The sequence below is a fragment of the Peromyscus eremicus genome, chromosome 8a (genome assembly GCF_949786415.1).
Source record: "Peromyscus eremicus chromosome 8a, PerEre_H2_v1, whole genome shotgun sequence".
NCBI classification, from domain to species: Eukaryota; Metazoa; Chordata; class Mammalia; order Rodentia; family Cricetidae; genus Peromyscus; species Peromyscus eremicus.
Window position 1 is genome coordinate 53,299,760 of NC_081423.1, and position 16,000 is coordinate 53,315,759.

At 46.6% G+C, this 16,000-nt stretch overlaps 1 protein-coding gene across 1 annotated transcript; it reads left to right on the plus strand.

Annotated features, from left to right (window-relative positions):
- The first annotated feature begins 7,198 nt into the window (after nt 1-7,198).
- LOC131917304 (C-type lectin domain family 10 member A-like) lies at nt 7,199-15,268 on the plus strand. Its single transcript, XM_059271046.1, has 10 exons — nt 7,199-7,300; nt 11,583-11,684; nt 12,541-12,654; nt 13,780-13,875; nt 13,960-14,031; nt 14,111-14,182; nt 14,339-14,425; nt 14,520-14,671; nt 14,753-14,859; nt 14,999-15,268. The coding sequence occupies exons 2-10, from the start codon at nt 11,624-11,626 to the stop codon at nt 15,156-15,158; spliced, it is 921 nt and encodes a 306-aa protein (XP_059127029.1). The 5' UTR covers nt 7,199-7,300; nt 11,583-11,623; the 3' UTR covers nt 15,159-15,268.
- Nucleotides 15,269-16,000: the final 732 nt, after the last annotated feature.

A 16,000-nucleotide genomic window follows, 5' to 3' on the forward strand; every position in this document is an offset into this window, starting at 1 on the left:
TATTGGTCATAGTAAATCTCTCTCTAAAAGAAGAAAGGGGAATATGATTTAGAAATGATAGGATAAAAGGGTAGATTATTGAATCTACTTTAATACAAAAAACAACTGTTAATCTCAAAATATTTTACATTAGTATGAATTTTGGCTTATTGATACAAATTTAAAGTTAATTTTGTTATACTGTATATATATTTCTACTCTTGTTTAAGGTATTATGTTTATGCAACTCATTTAAAATTGTAATATATAATTTAAAAATACAGAATAATTAGTCATCTATGATAATCAAACTTATAGTCATTTTAGTTAAGTTTTCTAGGTACATATAGGTATATTTCAATTAGGTAGGTAATCTTCAAACACTTCAAAGACCTTCAGAATATGGCATTTAAAATGTCTTAAGAACTTAGACTTTTCTGAACAATGAGACACGTCTGCTCCTGGCAGCACCAATTACTTTAAAGAGGATGATGGTCATCAAAGAAACCCATTAATGGAGTTTGTTTTCTTTGTGGCAAAAGTTAGCCACTGGGCAAAAAAGTGCCCTTGCCTTGACTGCTTGACAGGATGTTGTATAAACTGGACATGCAGGACCCATAGGAAAATGACCACTGAATTTTGCTAAAACAAGGTGAGATGGTCCTTCAGGTTTCTGCTTCACAGAGGAGACTGCCAGACATTTTTCAGGACACAGGGAGAAGTGACGGAGAAACTCTAGACCTATAAGCTGAAGATGGATGCCCCAACATTGCAGAGGAACTTTGGGTGACTGTCCAGGCAGCTAGCTGTCTCTGTCATTTCCAGAATTTTGGAAGTTGCTTACAACACATTTCCTGTTTACTTAGGTAATATTATATCCTTCTGGGGTCTTTGATGGAGTTGAAGACTAGATAGCTATAATTATAATTTTCCTTACTTATGATAAAAGATAAATTAGATATGAAACTTTAGACTCATGAAAATAGGATAGATGATAGAATATCTTCTTTAATTTTGCCAAATACAAATGGACTAGATAATGTAACTGTAATTCTTGTTTGATAACTGTTTGTTATATGTGATTTTACTATGTTAAAGTTAAAACCTTCCTTTTTGATTAGATAGAAAAGGGGAAGTGCTGTGGGATGGTCTTTCTGTATGCTGTGCATATGTGTTGCTATGATTGGTTAATAAAGAAGCTGCTCTGGCCTATGGCAAGTCAGGTTATAGCCAGGCAGGAAATCCAAGAGAGAGACAGGAAGAAGAAAGGCAGAGGCAGAGGAGACGCCAGCCTGCTGCCCAAGGAGCAATATGCAAACAGATTGGTAATGCCATGGCCACATGGCAATACATAGATTAATAGATATGGGTTAATTTAAGATGAAAGAGCTAGCTAGCAAGAATTCTTAGCCATAGAATGTACAGTCTGTAATTAATATTAAGCCTCTGAGTGATTACAATAGGAGGAAGGTATACAAGGCATGAGGAGACAGGAACTAAAGGCTTTTCGGCTGGAAGCTTTCGTCTGAGGACTCAGAGGCGTTCAGTGAGAGGATTCGTGGAGTTGGTGAGGTGAGGCGTGGCAGTGGCTTGTTCCTTTGTCTCTCTGATCTTCAGGCAAATTTTATTAGGGTACAACACATATCACCACAGCTCAAAGGGTTGGCAGACATCTACAAAACATTCAGCTGCAGAATGCAGAGTCTTCTCAGAGGCCCATGCATGTTCTCTAGAGTAGATCATGTTTTAGGGCATAAAGCAAGTCTTATTACGGATAAGGAATTTGAAATAACTTCTTGTATTCTGATTGAAATGGGATGAAACTAGAAATCATCATCAAGAGGAACTACAGAAAATGTGCACTCATGGAAATCAGGAAGGAAATTTAAAAATTCTTAGAATCAACTAAAAATGAAAATACAATATACTAGGACCCACGGGATAAAATGAAAGCAGTTCCAAGAGGGAAATTGATGCCTGTAAATGATCTCATTAAAAAGTCAGAGAGGCTGAGCTTGGTGGCACATGCCTTTAATCCCAGCACTCAGGAGGCAGAGGCAGGTGGATCTCTGTGAGTTCAAGGCCAGCCTGATCTACAGAATGAGTTCCAGGGACAGCCAGGGCTACACAGAGAGATCCTGTCTCGAAAAACCCAAAACCAAGCAAAACAAAATAAAACAAAACAAAATGTCAGAGGGAGGTATGCCAAGACAGCAGATTAGAAGCAGCCTCCATGTACCATCAGTTCTGAGGAAGTCAGGGCAACAGGGTGGATTCTATACTGAAGACAGAAAGGAAGAAATGCACAGAAATCACAGAAGACATCACAGAAGAGCTGAAGGGCCTGGAGAAATAGCAAGACTAAGCAGCAAAAATTGGAAAACAATCTACCTGGCTCCCTGTAGGAGGAGGGAGGCCTGAAGAGTTCTCTACAAGGTAAGCTAGGTGGCCCTGATGTAAAGAGAAGTTGACAGTCACCATAGCCAAAGGACAAATGCATGGTTCTCATAGGCCCAAGATCCAGTTGGGAGATTTGAGATAAGTGACTTTTGCAAAAATTGGGATTATTACAAAGTTTTTTTTTATGCCATATTTGGTTGATATCCCTGGGAGGTCTGCTCTTTTCTGAAGGGAAACAGAGGAGCTGTGGATTTGGGGGAGAGGGGAGATGAAGGAGGAACTAGAAGGAGGGGAGGCTGCAGTTGGGATGTATTGTTTGAGAAAAGAATAAAAAAAAAAGAAAAAAATGAAATTAAAACAGAATTACATCATTTCCCCCCTTCCTTTTCCTTTCTCCAACTTTTTCCATGTACCTCCTCCAATTCTCTCTCAAATTCATGACCTCTATTTCTTTAATTGTGTGTGTGTGTGTGTGTGTGTGTGTGTGTGTGTGTGTGTATTCCTAAACATAGAAATACAGCCTGCCCAGTCTGTATGATGTTAGTTGTATGTATATGATTCCAGGGCTGACCACTTGGTGTTGGATAACCACTGGGATGGCTGAGAGAAGGACACTGGAGAAGTCCGTTTCAGCATGCTCCATTCCTTGCAGGGCTCTACACTGTATTGGAAGGAGGCATATTACTTGAGACTGAGCTACTCTGTGGGTCTGAAAACAAGGAATAATCATAAATCAGGGAGCTTGGGGACACCCAGTCATGGTCCTAGTTGAAAGATCGCTGCATAAGGCAGTTATAGATGGGGAGAGGGAAGGGCTGGATGCAGACACACTGAAAACCTAGTGTTCTCCAGAACAGAAAACAACAAAAAGAAAAAAATTGTAAAACAATATTCTTGATGAAAATAGACACAAAAATTGTCAATGAGATATTGGAAAAACCTAATCTGATATTAAATGTTTGCTCATTAAAACATTGTACATCATGATTATATTGGTTTCATTCCAAGAATACAAGGATGGGTCAACATATGCAAATCAATAAACACAAGACAGCACATAGATAGACTCAAAGACCAGAGTCATGTGATCCCCTCAACAGATGCAGAAAAGGCCTTTGATAACTGCAACATGTATAAACTGATGACATGACTACCCCACGGTATGGCTAAGGTGAAGGTTTTTATTGTAGAGAATTACATAAGAGTGAGAATAGCCCAAGGCATCTGGAAGAGTCCAGAGCAGAGAGAGAAAGCAGTAGACTGAACATGACTAGCAGACTGGACATGGCCAGGGCTATCTTTGAGAGAGGGAAAATAGCAAGGATAGAGAATAACGAAAACACAATGAGAGAAACAGGAGCAGAGACAGAGAGAGGGAGAGGGAGGGAGGGAGGGAGAGAGAGAGAGAGAGAGAGAGAGAGAGAGAGAGAGAGAGAGAGAGAGAGAAAATAGCCGAAATAGCAGGGTTATAAGGAGAATGAGTAGCTGTGGGGAGGGAAGTCTGTGAGCTGGAGGGAGTTTGGGGTAGGGGAGGAGGTGAGAAGGGTAAGGATGCTAGGATGGACTTTGAAATGTGTAACAGGTACCTGTGGTACTGAGGGAGCCTGGGGGCCAGCATGGGCTTTAATATGCTAATAGGCACAACAGGCAGCTGTTTGTCCCTTCTGTCAGAGATAAAGGAGATGACTCCTTTTGGTAGAAAGGAGTCAGTTTCACAAGTGCCCGAGGAACTCTGGCTTTTAGCTAACCACCAGAAATCCTCCTATAGTTCAGATTGCACTCATTTTTGGATATTTGGACTGCCTTTTGGGGTCTGGGGAATTTGAGTTTCCTTTAGACCTGACGTAACATCCTTTCATGATAAAGGTCACAAAGTGCCTAGGAATAGAGGGAACATACTTAACATAAACCTATAATCAACATTCTACTAAATGGGGAAAAACCTGAGAGTATTTCCTCTAAATAACCCCTTTCTCCATTCGTAATCAATATAGTACTTGAGCTTCAGCTGGGACAGTAAGTGATAGAAGTAAACATAAGAGGTAGAAACAGTAAAAGAAGAAGCCAAATTATCCCTGTTTTCAAACAATATGATCTTATACTTAAAAGACCCGAAAGTTCCATCATGAAACTCTTAGATCTAATAATTATGCCCAGCAGAGTTGTGGATCCCAAGCCAGCATCTGAAAACGGTGTTTTTTGTACACTGACTGTGAACATGCCTAGATAGAAATCAGGAGAACCGAGAACCATCCATTCACAATTGTTTATACACGACCCTAGGGGGACATCTAATTGGAGGTGAAAGACCTCTACTACAAAACCTTGTGGAGGTCCCTGCAAGCCCCATCACCAGCAGAGAAACGATCCATGTGAGGCAAGAAGCTTCAACATGAGTTAGTTAGTGTTGGTTCAAACTTCTAGAGACTGACACTGGGCAGTTTATTTGAGATATATTTAAGTACAGTAAAATTTTGGAAAAAGGTTTTTTGGTAACAGTGATCTCAATCCCATGTGCACAATAAAGCTTAAGGTGTGACTCATTGGAACTCTTGCAAAGTACATGTGACCTCTTCCATAAAGACTGGCTCTAAAGCTTAAGGACCTAGGGGAGGATTAGGTATGGTCTAGGTCATACAGATATCATAGAGGTCACCAAGCTACAAAGTGCATGTGACATCTCCCCTAAGGATGGATTCTATTGACTGAGAAACAGTACTGAAGACAAAGGTCCAGAGAGAAAGTCTGGGACAAACGTAATAGTCTGGGGGATTCGAGTAAGGCCCAGCCCTACAGACAGGACAGATCACCAGGCTATTTACTACATCCACTCCGGCCTTCCGGGGTGTGGGGGGGAAAACAAGTTGAAAGGCAAGTCTGGGTAGTTTTGTTTTGTTTTGTTTTGAAGACAGGGTTTCTCTGTGAAACAGTCCTGGATATCCTGGAACTCACTCTGTAGGCCAGGGTGGCCTCAAACTCACAGAGATCCACCTGCCTCTGCCTCCCGAGTGCTGGGATTAAAGGCGAGCAATGCCACCATCACCGCCCAGCAAGTCTGGGTGTTTAACATTCCTGGTTTCTCTAGTGTTTATCTGTGAGCACAAAGACCTTGTGCCCTTTACAAAAACTGAAGAAGACAAGAATTTTCTAAGTACTCTCATGTTCATAACTTGACAGAATTAATACTGTGAAAAATGACTGTATTCCTTGAGTGTGATCTACAGATTGGGTATAACCTCCATCATTTCCTGGATTGGAACCATCAAGGTCATGCATCTCCATAGTTCACACTTGTAGAACTCAGGCTGGTTGATATCATGTTGGAGCTCCCTCTGGTCTTCTTCCCCATCCTTTTCTAAGGGTGGGTTCCTACTAAGGAGCCTATCCCCTGTACCCCAATTCAGTTTCATCATTAGCTTGCAAAATCTGTCGGCATTCCACCCTCTAAAAACTACCCAAGACAATCAGCTTGTGGAAAGAACAGCCTTATTTGGAGTCACATTTTCTGTGATTTCAGCCTATGGTTGATTCCATGGCATTGTGCCCACGACGAGACTGAACATCACATCAGGAGCGTGTGGGAGCAAAACCACTCAACTCCTGGCTAGGAAGCAAAAGAGAAAGAGGAAAGGGCTGGGATCCCACAACCTCCTTCCAGAGCACGGCTTGGTGACAAGAAGGCTTCCCACTCAGTTGCCTCTAAAGGGGTTGGTCACCTCCCAATAACAGCTGTCTGAGGACCTTTGTCTAGATCCAAGCTATAGCTCTAACTGGAAACACAGACTAGTCAAAATATCACAGAATAAGTAAAACAAAACCACAATGGAAAGGCACAAACACAAACAGGCAAATCAAAAACGAACATACAAAACGAGACGCAGGTGAATGGAGCGTGTTTTATGACTGGATGTGTACAGATGATCCTGACACGTACCAGTTCAGCAAAAGCAAGTGAGGGTCAAAGCAGCGACGCAGTCGAAATGGATGAAAAGAAAACAAACTGGAAAGCTTTTTACTCTTCGACACTCAGGTTCCTGATTGAAATCCAAACAGGGAACGTGTTCCGAAGATCCACGCGCTGACAAGGCTCCCGTGAGGAAATGGATGTCTGGTGGGAAGGCTGAGCAGACAGAGAGCCAGGCTGGTGTTGGATGCCATGGAGTTTGACTTAGGGCTGTTTCCTTCCATCATCCTCACTGCCTCCTGAGCTAGTGGGAATCAGTGGCCTATTCTAACGCCTCCACCCTCACCCAGAATTGATGCTTAATAATACAAGATGCTCTCTCTCTTTACTTCTCCTCTCCACTCTGGTCAGGACATGGTTTCTTTCCCTCTCCATCCTTCTGAGTGGAGTGATGGATGTAGAGATGGAGCATGGTCCTGGGGTCCTCAGGTGCCAGGGAGTCAGATCGGGTTTTGACTCTGCAGAGTGAATAGTGAATGAACTCCTGTGGAGTTCAGTGACAGACACCAAAATTCATAGTGTCTTGGGCATGGGCAGGAAGCAAATGAAGATGAGAGACCTAGGAGAAGAAAAATAGACTGTCCCTCGTTGTAATCCCTCTTCCCTTAGTGAAAAATGAGGAAGTTATAGGAGCTTCAAGAAAGAGAAACAGAGGAAGGCATACCCTGGAAGATGTTGCTGAATCTTGTCTTTTACCTCACTTCCACAATCTCCACAAACACTCAAGTTCCAATTCAATGTTTACTGTTACAAGTTGAGAAAAATTGGGTGTTCCCCAAACAGACCATTGGACTTTCAGACACAAAGGACTAGATGAGCTCTGACACGTCTGTGACTTCTGCTTGGTCCCTCCCACATCAACCCTCTGGGATATAGTTCTCCATTCTGACCGACTTCCCACCCCTGGTCACTGCTGCCCAGGGAAGCCGAGAGTCACCGTCTCCAGACTTCACACAGGTAACCGGGCTGGGGTCGCCAGGGCGACCAGTGGGACAGGGAATGTGTTAGGGATACAAGGAGGGACAGACTCTAGACCTTGGGTGGAAGGAAGTGTGCAGGCATAGGAAGGGCTTGTGTGAGACTTGGGACTGCCCCCCTTCACTGGATCCTAGTTTGAACCCACAATTCCTAGTCGGACGAAGACTCAAATTCAGGCCCATCCTTGGCCCCTTCTCACCTGATTTTCACACTAACTCTAGCCTCGGCCCTAATCTCAGCTCTTTGCTTAACAGACTTTGGAGATATTCTAGATTGAAACTACAGTTCCAACCTGAAATACACTTGCTCATGTGTGTGTAGGAGTATGTATATATGTGTGCACAAGTGTGTGGAGGGCAAAGAACAACCATAGCTGGAATTCTTCAGGAGATATTTATACTGTGAGAGTGTGTGTGTGTGTGTGTGTGTGTGTGTGTGTGTGCATGTGTGTGCACTATGTGTACAGGTGCATGCCTATTTTAAGACACATTCTCTCACTGAATCTGAAGCTGGTTGTTTGGGCTAGTCCATCTGCCAGTGAGTTCTTATGATCTGTGTCTGCTGCACTCCCACAAGCTCTGGGGTCTCAAAAGTGTGTCACTACAACCAGCCTTTACCTGGTGCTAGGGATCCGAAGTCGGGTCCCCACACTTGTACAACAAGCACTTTATCCGCCGAGCCATCTCCCCGGTCACACATTGGGATTTTTGTGGTTGTTGTTTGTTTGTGTTTTGAGACAGGGTCTCTGACTGACCTGGAACTTGCTGACGAGGCTGGGCTGACCTGGCAGCAAGCTTCAGGGACCCAGCTGTCTCTGTGTCCCTAGCACTGGGATTGCAAACAGGAGGCCGTGCCTAGCATGACACCATGCCTAGACTTCTCTTTCTTCCTTTTATAAACTGTACTTATTACTTGAGTTCTATGTACATGTGTGTCTCTGTATGTGAGTGTGTGCATGTGAGTGCAGGTCCCCTCCGAGGCCAGAGGAGCTGAACCTCTCTGGAGCTGGAGTCATGGGGCCGTTGTGAGCTGCCCAGTGTGGGAGCTGAGGTGACCTGCAAGAATGCTACATGCCATCTCTCCAGCCTTTGCCCAGCTTTCCCCCTGGGTTCCGGGGGTTGAACTTAGGTTTGCACACGTGCACGGCCATCACTTGACTGATTGAGTGCCCTCATAGGCCCTTACCCCAGTCCCAACCCCAGCTGCTACCTTAACTCTAACTTGTTTCAACCCCAGATCCAATTTGACTCTTCACACAAGTCTTGCCCAAATCACCCAGACTCAGTTCTGTTTTACTTGCAGTTTTATTGGAAGCTTAGGCTCGATTCCTTCTAGGCTGCTGACTGGGCACTGATGGGAGTGTCTCAACATGAGACACAAGAACAAGTTCTTCAAAGAACAGTATGACTTTGCTGAAATTTTCCTTTGGAGTGCTAAGTTCTAAGTTATTTATATTTTATATCTTTGAATCATAAACCATCATGAAAATTTGCTCTTTGTTCTTTCTACACATAAAAAAAATTAGAATTATTCATAGGTGGCCATGAAAATGCTAAGAAAGGTTCTGAAGACAGTGTATTCCAAACGGTCAAATTGATTATTGAGATATTGATAGGTATTATTGAAAGAACAAAAACAAGTTGTTGGGCTAGTAAGACAGCTTATGGGTAAAGGAGCTTGTTGCCAAGCTTGACTTGAGTTCAGTTCCTGGAACCCACAATGTGAAGGAGAGAACCAACTCCTATTAATTATCCTCTGGCTTCCATGTGTGTACCATGCTACATGTGTGCTTATATACGCACAAACAGTAAATGCATGATAAACAATAGCAACCCCCTTCCTGATTTCCTATGATTTTTAAGTGATGGGCTAGATAAAATCAGTTTTCTTTGGTCTGTAGTATCCTTAAAGAGAGAAAGCTTCTGTAAGGCAAAGAACACTGTCAATAGGGCAAAATGGCAGCCTACAGAATGGGAAAAGATCTTCACCAACCCCACATCCAACAGAGGGCTGATTTCTAAAATATATAAAGAATTCAAGAAACTAGACATCAACAAACTAAATCATCCAATTTTAAAAATGGAGTACAGATCTAAGCAAAGAATTCACAACCAAAGAATCTCAAATGGCCAAGAACACTTAAGGAGATGTTCAACATCCTTAGCCATCAGGGAAATGCAAATCAAAATGACTCTGAGATTCTATCTTACATCTATCAGAATGCTTAATACTGGAGAGGATGTGGAGTAAGGGGAACACTCCTCCATTGCTGGTGGGAGTGCAAACTTGTACAGCCACTTTGGAAGTCAGTATGGCGGTTTCTCAGAAAACTGAGAATCAACCTACCACAAGACCTAGCTATGCTGCTCTTGGGAATATACCAAAAGGATGTTCAATCATACTACAAGGACATGTGCTCAACTACATTTATAGTAGCTTTATTTGTAATAACCAGAACCTGGAAACAACCTAGATGTTCCTCAACTGAGGAATAAATAAAGAAAATGTGGTTCATTTACACAATGGAGTATTACTCAGCTGTTAAAAACAAGGATGTCAGAAAATTTGAAGGCAGATGGATGGAACTAGAAAAAAATCATCCTGAGTGAGGTAACCCAGACCCAGAAAGACAAACATAGTATGTACTCACTCATAAGTGGATATTAGCTGTAAGTAAAGGATAAGCAGGCTACAATCCCCAGACCCAGAGGGACTAGGTAACAAGGAGGGTTCAAGGGGGGATGCTGGGATCTCCCTGGAAAGGGGAAATAGAAGACAGTTTGTGAGTGGACTGAGGGTGAATGGGGATGGGAGCATGAGCGATCAGGTTCTGGTGGTGGGGACGGGGGAGACCACAGAGGGAGAGAGTACTGAAAGAGGCCACTGGAAATGGGGGGGGGGCGCACATTTCTGGGTCAGGTAAAAACCCGGCGAAAGGGAATCTCCCAGGAATGACCCCAGCTAAGACTCCTAGCAATAGTGGATATGCCGCCTGAACTGGCCACATCTCCTGTGACCAGATTGATGTCTAGCCCAACTGTCATCAGATGGAAACAGATGCAGACCCACAGTCAGACATTAGGCAGAGTTTGGAGAGTCCCGAAGAAGAGGGGGAGAAAGGAGTGTAGGAGCCAGAAGGGTCAAGGGCAGCTCATAGGGATCACAGAGACTGAACCGACAACCAGGGAGCCTGCAGGGACAGACCTAGGCACTCTGCATATATGTTACAGTTGTGTAGCTTGGTCCTCTTGTAGGATTCCTAACAGAGGGGACAGGGGCTGTCTCCGACTCATTTACTGGCTTTTGGGACCTTACTCCCCACACGGGTCACCCTGCCCAGCCTTAATACATGGGGAGGTGTTTAGTCTTACTGCAACTTGGTAGGTCATGTTTTGTTGATACTCATGGGAGACCTGCCCTTTCCTGAACAGAAGCGGAGGAGGAGTGGATTGAGGGATGGAAACAGAAAGAGAATGGGAGGAGGAACTGGGAGGAGAGGAGGGAGGAGAAACTTCTACCAGGATATAAAACGAATGAATGAATGAATGAATGAATTTATTGAGAGAGAGAGAGAGAGAGAGAGAGAGAGAGAGAGAGAGAGAGAGAGAGAGTATACCAGGTTTCTCAAAGTAAATGGGGAAGAAAGACTTTCTACACATGACCTTTGGAAGTTAGAGTGTTTGAGGGCATTTGTGTGTTCAGAATGTGTCAGGAAAGGCATCCTTTGGCCCTAAAGAAACAGTATGTTACCTGGCGGTGGTGGTACACACCTTTAATCCCAGCACTCGGGAGGCAGAGGCAGGTGGATCTCTGAGTTGGAGCTAGCCTGGTTTACAGAGCGAGATCCAGGACAGTCAGGGATACACAGAGAAACCCTGTTTCAGAAACAAGCAAACAAACAAACCAAAAACAATGATCAAACAAACAAAAAACGCCAGCACATTGTCGTCTTTCAAATGCTTTCTCACTCTGGCTGATGCTGCACAAGACAGGCAGCACAGAGTTGTACGCCCTTAGCTCCAATTCTACCTCCAAATTCAGCGCCAGGCTCCACTGCTCCTCAAAGGCTGATGCGATGCTGACGTCATGTCTCGACTCAGCTGCAAACTCATGCCTACCTCCACCCTTGTGGTAACCTGGGCTCATTCTCCACTGCAATACCTCACTGCAGCCCCAGCTTTGTCCTCGGCTCCACCCCACTTCTTGCCTCATTCTTAGAACCATTTGCACCCCAAATTGAACCCTGGTCTCTCCATTTCAGTCCTGAGAGCCCCAGAAGTGTGTGTTTGTCCAAACAAGACAATGACGTATGAAAACTTCCAGAACTTGGGGAATGAGGAGAAAACCCAGGAGACTGGAACAGGTAAGAGGAAAGGAGGAACGGAGTCTCCTGAGTGCGCTCTGAGTATGTCTATCAGAGTTTCTGCTGTTGTTTCTCACCATGCCTCAGTGAGCTCAGTCCCACTCCGAAGCCGTTACATTGCACATACGCGGTCCTCGGAGAGACTGGGACAGGAAGAGTGACCTGGAGTTTTCTGACTTCCTGTGCTTTGTGGGAGGGGATCGCGGCTGTGCACTGTGGGTACACGAGGGGATGGCAGTGGGTAGTTGGGTTGGGAGAAGCTCACCCTTGGCTCACACAGTCATGCAGAGGCTAAGGGCCTGATAATGGCCTGGCTGTCCCCAGCTACCTCTGTCTCCTTGTGTTACTCCAACTCGGAGGTAAGGCCTCACAGAGCCCTGTCTGTGTGTGCTTAACGTCTGTGCATTCCCACACTTGTGAACCTGAGCCCGGACAGTAGGGGAGACTTCTGTTGGGTCATGAGAGGTGAGAGGCTGGAGTACCCCCACCCCAATCCTTCTTAGCCTTTCCCTCTTACAGCATTACCGGGACCAAACAATCACCCCTAAATAAGGCCCCTGGAGTCCACACCTCCTATATCTGACACACTCTGGAGCAGTGATTCTCAATCTTCCTAACGCTGTAACCTTGTAATACAGTTCTTCATGTCATGGTGGTGACCCCCCAACCATAAAATTATTTCATTGCTACTTCATAACTGGAATTTTGCTACTGTTATGAATCATTATGGAGATATCTGATATGCAGGATATCTGATATGCAGGATATCTGATATGGGACCCCCAAAGGGGTTGTAACCCACAGGTTGAGAGCAGCTGCTCTAGACCATTTAACCTCACACCCTCTTCTCTTTCAGCGGCTCCCCCCAAGTCCTTCTTGCGGAATATCTTCTCTTGGACCGGCCTCCTCCTCTTCTCCCTGGGCCTTGGCTTCCTGCTGCTGGTGGTCATCTCTGTGATTGGATCCCAAAGTGGGTGCCCTCAGGCTGCCAGGGAGGAGAGGAGTCAGGGCTGTGTGGGGGAGCAGGGTGAATGGAGGCAGTGATGGGCACAGAGGGCACTTAGGACAGCAGTGAGGGGTCCCAGGACAGTGTGGGGGCAGGGTGAATGGAGGCAGTGATGGGCACAGAGGGCACTTAGGACAGCAGTGAGGGGTCCCAGGACAGTGTGGGGGGCAGGGTGAATGGAGGCAGTGATGGGCACAGAGGGCACTTAGGACAGCAGTGAGGGGTCCCAGGACAGTGTGGGGGGCAGGGTGAATGGAGGCAGTGATGGGCACAGAGGGCACTTAGGACAGCAGTGAGGGGTCCCAGGACAGTGTGGGGGGCAGGGTGACTGGAGGCAGTGATGGGCACAGAGGGCACTTAGGACAGCAGTGAGGGGTCCCAGGACAGTGTGGGGGGCAGGGTGAATGGAGGCAGTGATGGGCACAGAGGGCACTTAGGACAGCAGTGAGGGGTCTCAGAGCTATGGAGGGGGCAGGGTGAATGGAGGCAGTGATGGGCACAGAGGGCACTTAGGACAGCAGTGAGGGGTCCCAGGACAGTGTGGGGGGCAGGGTGAATGGAGGCAGTGATGGGCACAGAGGGCACTTAGGACAGCAGTGAGGGGTCCCAGGACAGTGTGGGGGGCAGGGTGAATGGAGGTAGTGATGGGCACAGAGGGCACTTAGGACAGCAGTGAGGGGTCCCAGGACAGTGTGGGGGGCAGGGTGAATGGAGGCAGTGATGGGCACAGAGGGCACTTAGGACAGCAGTGAGGGCCGTGGTGACGATAAGGTTAATAGCCAGAGAAGCGTAATGGACAGTGACCTGAGTGGGTAGTAGATGGGAACAATGGTGGGGACACTGTGGGGACATGGACCGTGATGGGGATGGCTGCTGGCCATGTCACTCACTATTGTGCTTGGGTTACACAGTCACATTACCTCACCTCCTAAGCCTCAGTTTACTCATGTGTAATACTGGGTAACAGTGGTGCCTGCCCCACTGGGCTCTGTGATCGGAGTGCTACTCTGTGTACAGAGTGCCCAGCTTAGCGCTGGCCCAGAGGGGACTGAGCGACTTTGGTTCTGATCATTCTGTCCCTCTCATCAGATTCCCAGTTAAGGAGGGACCTAGGCACCCTGAGAGCCAGTCTAGACAACATCACCTCCGACATGAAGGCTGAACTCCAGGCCCTGACCTCCAGGGGTGAGCTGGGCTGTGACCGGGTTCTGGGCAGGAGTGGGCTGGGTGCAGAGGACAGAGTCCTGAGCTCCAGTCCTTGTTCTGCAGGTGACAGCCTGCAAGAGAGGATCAGCTCTCTGAAAGTGGAGGTGGATGACCACAGGCAGGAACTGCTGGCAGGTGAGAGGCCCTGGTCTCTGAGAGTGTGCAGAGGGTGTGGGCGAAAGCGGGTTCCTGGTGCTGAACCGTCGTCTTCCAGGCCGAGGCTTGAGACAGAATGTTTCTTCTCTGGAGAGCATGGTGGAGAAGAAGGAACAGGCATTCAAAACAGGTTAGACCTGGGTTTCCTGCACCCTGGGAGGAGGTGTGAGTGTGTGCAGTGTGTGGAGTTCCTAGACTGGGCCCCGTGCAGGCCATCTGAGCACCAGGAACTCACCAAGCAGATGTTGCAGGAGAGCACAGTTCTCACTTCATCTGTGTGTCCAAGGTCTGTCTGAGATAATGGAGAGCATCCAACAGCTGGGCAAGGACCTGAAGACCCTGTCCTGTGAGCTGGCCAGCCTCAAGAACAACGGTGAGGACGATGATGGGTGTAGGTCTCTGTAGTTTATGGCTGATGTTACACTGTGCCCCCCCTCAGCCTCTGTACCCTCTCTGGTGCCTCTTAGGCTCCAAAACAGCCTGCTGCCCCCTTCACTGGATAGAGCATGAGGGCAGCTGCTACTGGTTCTCTCAATCTGGGAAGTCATGGTCTGAGGCTGACAAGTACTGTGGACTGCAGAGTTCTCACCTGGTGGTGGTCAACTCCCTGGAGGAGCAGGTGTGGCCTCGATGGGCACCCCTGGGGGTTGTCTGTTAGAAGGAGAAGTTATTCCCCCCCCCCTTTCATTTTCCTCCTCAGAAATTTATCCATGACCACAAGGGCCCTGTGCACACCTGGATGGGCCTAACGGACCAAAATGGACCCTGGAGATGGGTGGATGGGACTGACTATGACAAAGGATTCAAGTACGTGCTGCCTACAGCTTGCTCCCTCTACCTGGGACTGTCCTATCTTTTTAGTGGGTGACCCTGGGGATTTGGGGGGAGCTTCTGGTAACATGGCTAAGGGCCTGATCTCCTGGAGCTCAGAGCCATTTGTTTTCAGGAACTGGAAGCCACTGCAGCCAGATAACTGGCATGGACATGGGCTAGGAGGAGGTGAGGATTGTGCCCACTTCTCTGACGACGATGGCCGTTGGAATGATGATGTCTGCCAGAGGCTGTACCGCTGGATTTGTGAAACAGAGCTGGGCAAAGGCAGCTAAGAGTCCCCTCCCCCAACCTATATCTTTAGTGCCATAAGCCTCTGATGTCTGGTAGTGGTAATCCCCTTGTCTTGGTCTCTCCAACATCGTGGGGGCATTTTTTTTTCTAGGATTTTTTTTTTTTTTTTCGAGACAGGGTTTCTCTGTGTAGTTTTGCGCCTTTCCTGGAACTCACTTGGTAGTCCAGGCTGGCCTCGAACTCACAGAGATCCGCCTGGCTCTGCCTCCCGAGTGCTGGGATTAAAGGCGTGCGCCACCACCGCCCGGCTTTTTCTAGGATTTTAAGAGGAGCTAAAGGATGGTATCTGAGGAGTATAGTGTTGTGTTTGGAATGGTGGGGTTATTGGAACCCTGACACTGTGTACAGTGTACAGCCTGTTACTGTCAAGTTATTTTTTTAGAGTCAAAAACGAGAAATATACGTTCTCTGAGTTGTCTGGTCGTTGGTGGTTAGGAACTGGTGGTGAGCTGGCTAGCATTAGGAAGCCTTGGGTGGGTGGTGGTGGCAACATGAGAACTGAATGACCTTTGGCCAGATTTGGGGAGGGGGTATGGAGCCAGGTGCTAGTAATGGTGGCCCCGAGGGAAAGCGTAGAGGGTAGAACACAAAAAGATATGATTGGAGCTTCAGGTCAAGAAAGATGATGTCAGTGCATGATTCCCTTATGGACAACACTGTAAATACTGGAGACTAGGCGCATGATTGGGTAACCCTTAAGCTGACTGGCCCAATGGGACATCTACCCCCAACCCCAGCCTTGTTCTCTTTATGCTTTAAAAGAGCTTGTTGTTTTTAAATAAACGAGTCCTTGCTTGACTTGGCTCCCCACTGTGTCTGATTG

Excerpts from the sequence above, each read along its gene's own strand:
- LOC131917304 (XM_059271046.1), top strand. The coding sequence starts at position 11,624 with ATGACGTATGAAAACTTCCAGAACTTGGGGAATGAGGAGAAAACCCAG. Across the intron at positions 12,655-13,779 it reads CTCTGTGATTGGATCCCAAA|ATTCCCAGTTAAGGAGGGAC; the intron begins GTGGGTGCCCTC and ends CCCTCTCATCAG. Across the intron at positions 14,672-14,752 it reads TCAACTCCCTGGAGGAGCAG|AAATTTATCCATGACCACAA; the intron begins GTGTGGCCTCGA and ends TTTCCTCCTCAG.